General features: G+C 35.4%; 1 protein-coding gene across 1 annotated transcript; it reads left to right on the top strand.

Moving 5' to 3' along the window:
- The first annotated feature begins 1,402 nt into the window (after window positions 1-1,402).
- Window positions 1,403-2,456, top strand: LOC111382445 (F-box protein SKIP27-like). Its single transcript, XM_023006423.1, has 3 exons — window positions 1,403-1,721; window positions 1,897-1,971; window positions 2,077-2,456. The coding sequence occupies exons 1-3, from the start codon at window positions 1,485-1,487 to the stop codon at window positions 2,266-2,268; spliced, it is 504 nt and encodes a 167-aa protein (XP_022862191.1). The 5' UTR covers window positions 1,403-1,484; the 3' UTR covers window positions 2,269-2,456.
- The last annotated feature ends 1,303 nt before the right edge of the window (window positions 2,457-3,759 follow it).

The raw sequence follows: 3,759 nt of genomic DNA, 5'->3' as shown, positions 1-3,759 counted from the left end.
AATGTAAAATTTTGAAAAATATATAAATACGTTAATATTCAATTTTAATCATCACGCGAAAGAGTGACAATGGATCAAGTGAGTTGGCTCAATTTTTAGACACTCAAGCTCAATTCATATCCACAAACTAGGCTCTATATTTAGACACTCGAGCTCAATTTATATCCACAAATTTAAGTCACTGTTTGGTTTTGTTGAAAATCAAAAAAAAAATTTTGGTTGTAAATTTAGATAAAAATTGATGAAATGTATTTTTAAAAAGTGGATAACAATCTCATAAAATAGGTCGAAATTAATTGTTGAGTTTACATAAAATTTGAATTTCGCTAGTTGTACAATCGGGGTGGACAACCTCTTCACAGGAGAGGATTTACAATTTTTTTATTCATTGTGGATCCCCTTTTATATGTGTGATTGTCAACTTCAATTGTATATGTAGTATGACCGTTAAAATTTTTATCAACTTTTTTAGTTAAATAAAACATAGGATCATGAAAAAAGTCCAAAAAATGAGTCCGCCCATGAATCCAAAACCAGCCAGCTGTGAAAAATGTGTGTGATTCGATCAATGGCTCATCACAAAACGAGTTCGACCGAGGCAAGCCCACTAGCAGTTCCACCTGTAATCACGCCTGTGGGCCAAACGATGGTGGGTCCACGCCGACCTGTGAACTCCATTCCCATTGGCTGGCATTCCACAGAATGACCAAGTAAAACATGTATAAACTGTAAACAGCCATCAACACGGTTCAGCCGCCGATTTAGAATCCATAGCTTTCTCCATTTCTCCACACCGAATCTGGACCATTAGATCCATAAAACTTACACATGTCAGCATCCCTATTCAATTGTCATTTCTAAAACTACGCGTCAAGTGTAAATAGCACATCACCAAAGACGTGTTTTAGATAAAGAAGACCGACCACTGTCAGCCACGTCATCAGAACCACCCAACTTGCTTCCCTAACCATTCATAACGGCTAGTTTTTGGGTATTCTATATTTTCCATTTTTAAATAGGAAAATTCAAGTCATTTCTAGAAAATCTCAAATATTTTTTGAAGCAGACTTTTTTAGCCTTTGATGATACTCGCTTGTTAAAAAACCCAAAAAGGAAAAATAATTTTGAAAAAACCATTTTTAAATGAGAAAACTTGACTGTATATAAAAGAGAGTGATATATAGTAAAGCGTAAAGATAGAAGATATTTGGAAGTCGGTTCTTGTTTCCTTTTACGCTACAACCGTTACATCAATCTCCATTTACTCTCTGCCTCAAATTAGGGCTTCTCACTATTTTGAAACGTTGTACACTAATATATATCATTGTATACTTCTGCTAGGAAAGGATTTATAGGAAGTGAAATAGATTTTTTGACTGTTTTTGAATAGTTGGAATCTATTATTTGAACATTTCAATTTGGGTTTTGGTTTTTTTTGGATAATCTGATTGTGCTTGTAAAGAGAGAAAGAATAGCAACAAAAAATGGTGTTGGGGAAGAAATGTGAGTCAATTGTGAATAGAGCAAATGAAGGGTATGGGGTGGGACTGGTGAGGAGTACATCGTTTGGGAGGAAAAGGGTTGCTTTGTCTAATATTAATTTGGAGTTTGATGGTCATAATGTTTATAATCTCACCACACTGACAAAGAGACAGTGCTATGAAAATTCAATTCTCTGTTCAGACAAGTATGTTCTTGAAGCCCTGCCTCAGGACGTTCTGGTTAGCACCCTTTTTCTGAGTCAACTCTTTCAGTATTGTAGAGAAAATTATGCTTAAATGGGTAATTTTAAGTATATATAACTGTTTATGGTTGATTAGTAAAAGTGTTATGGTTACAAAATTAGAATGTCTCGTTAAATTGTGTTCCTAAAATGGTGAGAATTTTTTTATGCAGATTAGGATATTGTGTGGTGTCGAGCATGATGATTTGAAGAGGTTGGTTTTAGTATCAAAATCAATAAGAGATGCAGTAAGATTTTATGGCCCTAAAGATTTTTATTTTAATTAATTTTTTTTCTCCTGGGGATTTACTTGAGTTTGAATATTAATTTGGGATTTTTGTTTGAATAAACAAACTCTGAACCTTGCGTATAGTACTCCAAGGAAGACCGTTGGGTTCCAGAACGTGGAGGACATGCGTGAGTTCAATGACATTAAGGATCCTAATGCTCCAAAGCAGTCTAGGGTTCCAAGGTGTCGATTGAGTTCAAAGAAACTAGCTGCCATCTCAGTGGCCTTGTTCGCTTCTGGTAGCGAAGACAATTAGCCACGAAAAGAATTAATGGCAATGGAAACAGAGAGATGAAATTGAGGGTTATGTATAGTATAGGCATGCAATGTTATAGTTGTTGCAGAAATAGTACATCACCCCTCTGTTTTGATAAAGATCTTCTGATTTATTTGAATGAATCTAATAACATATTCCTCTATAGCTTGGAAGTTCAAATGTCTTAATTTTGATATTGGACTATTCTTCGTGTTGATGCTGCACTAAATTATCACTATCAGAATGTTTTCTTTGATTTGGGATGTAAAAAGACTAAAAGAAAGTGAATTAGACGCCATTAAACATTATATTAACAAAGAAAAGAAGGTGGACTTTGCATTTTACTGTCCGCTAGAGTCTCGGATTACATACCCAAAATGCACTCAGAGTAGAATCTTACTGCGTTCTCTAGTGTTGCCAATGCAGCCATAATTCAAGCAGCAAGAATGTTGGCAGTGAGAGTCCCAAAAGGAATCCATTTTAATGATCCACCACGTCCATTAAAACGAGCTAAGAATCACCTGATCCAGATGCCAAGAAGTCCGACTATACAATCCAAGGATAGCTGAGCTTCCGTACTGTAATTGTCGAACTCGTGCTTTGCTAAAATCCCAAGCACGCTCAATAATACGCCAAAAAAATACCTATAAAAATTCCAAGAAAAGTGAACGCCCAACGTCCTTCACGACTTAGGTCTAGCATTTTCTGATTCCAGCCACTAAATGTTGTAAGATTTCCCAAGAAATCAGTCGACAATCCGATACCAACTCGTCTGAAACTTTGATCATATCATCTTTGAAAACAACACCAAACCAATCCATTGAGAATGAACTAACTTGAAACAACGCACATAATTTGCAAGATTATCTAAGAGAACCCAAAAATGTATAGAGAACCCAGCCACGTTAGAGAACCCAAAAAAGCTATCTACTTTTTACATATCAATTCAAGCATCTTCTTTATCCCTTGCCTTTCCTCTTCATCCACACCTCCACATTTATACATATATATGATTGAACATTCGACAGAAAAGGACGGAAAGGACATGTATGTACACAAAATTAAACAAAGGAGGAGCAAAACTACTTGCTTAGTGAATGGCGAAACTTGGTTTTGTTACAAGTTTTTTGTCTGCCACAACTAACAACTGCCATTTCCATTCCCTCCATCTTTAAAGCAAGAAAGCACGACATGACGTGTTCGATGTTAATATTTCCCCATAAAGGATTGAGGAAAAAAATCACTCAAACTTGTATTATTGACTTCTTTAACATGATATGTGTATGACGAAAAAAAGTTAAAAACGTGTTGAGTCCCTTGAGTTCTTACATCATTCGTATCTTAAGTTAATTTGTTCATCTAATCAGACCGTGTTGAATATGACCCATGAGAACAAATATGTAAATTTAAAGAAAGTGTAGGGTGGGTTTTCTTTGCACATAGTTTTTCTTCACAAGGGTGAGATTGAAATAAAAATATTCAAGAATTGCA

Source organism: Olea europaea, unplaced genomic scaffold (assembly GCF_002742605.1).
Source record: "Olea europaea var. sylvestris unplaced genomic scaffold, O_europaea_v1 scaffold2500, whole genome shotgun sequence".
In the NCBI taxonomy this organism is placed as follows: Eukaryota; Viridiplantae; Streptophyta; class Magnoliopsida; order Lamiales; family Oleaceae; genus Olea; species Olea europaea.
The sequence above is the reverse complement of the archived record's forward strand: the minus strand, read 5'-3'. Positions and strand labels throughout refer to the sequence as shown.

What these genes read in the sequence shown, in the direction of transcription:
- LOC111382445 (XM_023006423.1), top strand. Translation starts at nt 1,485, where the DNA reads ATGGTGTTGGGGAAGAAATGTGAGTCAATTGTGAATAGAGCAAATGAA. An exon ending in CCCTGCCTCAGGACGTTCTG is followed by an intron (nt 1,722 to 1,896) that starts GTTAGCACCCTT and finishes TTTTTTATGCAG; the next exon opens with ATTAGGATATTGTGTGGTGT. An exon ending in CAAAATCAATAAGAGATGCA is followed by an intron (nt 1,972 to 2,076) that starts GTAAGATTTTAT and finishes TTGAATAAACAA; the next exon opens with ACTCTGAACCTTGCGTATAG.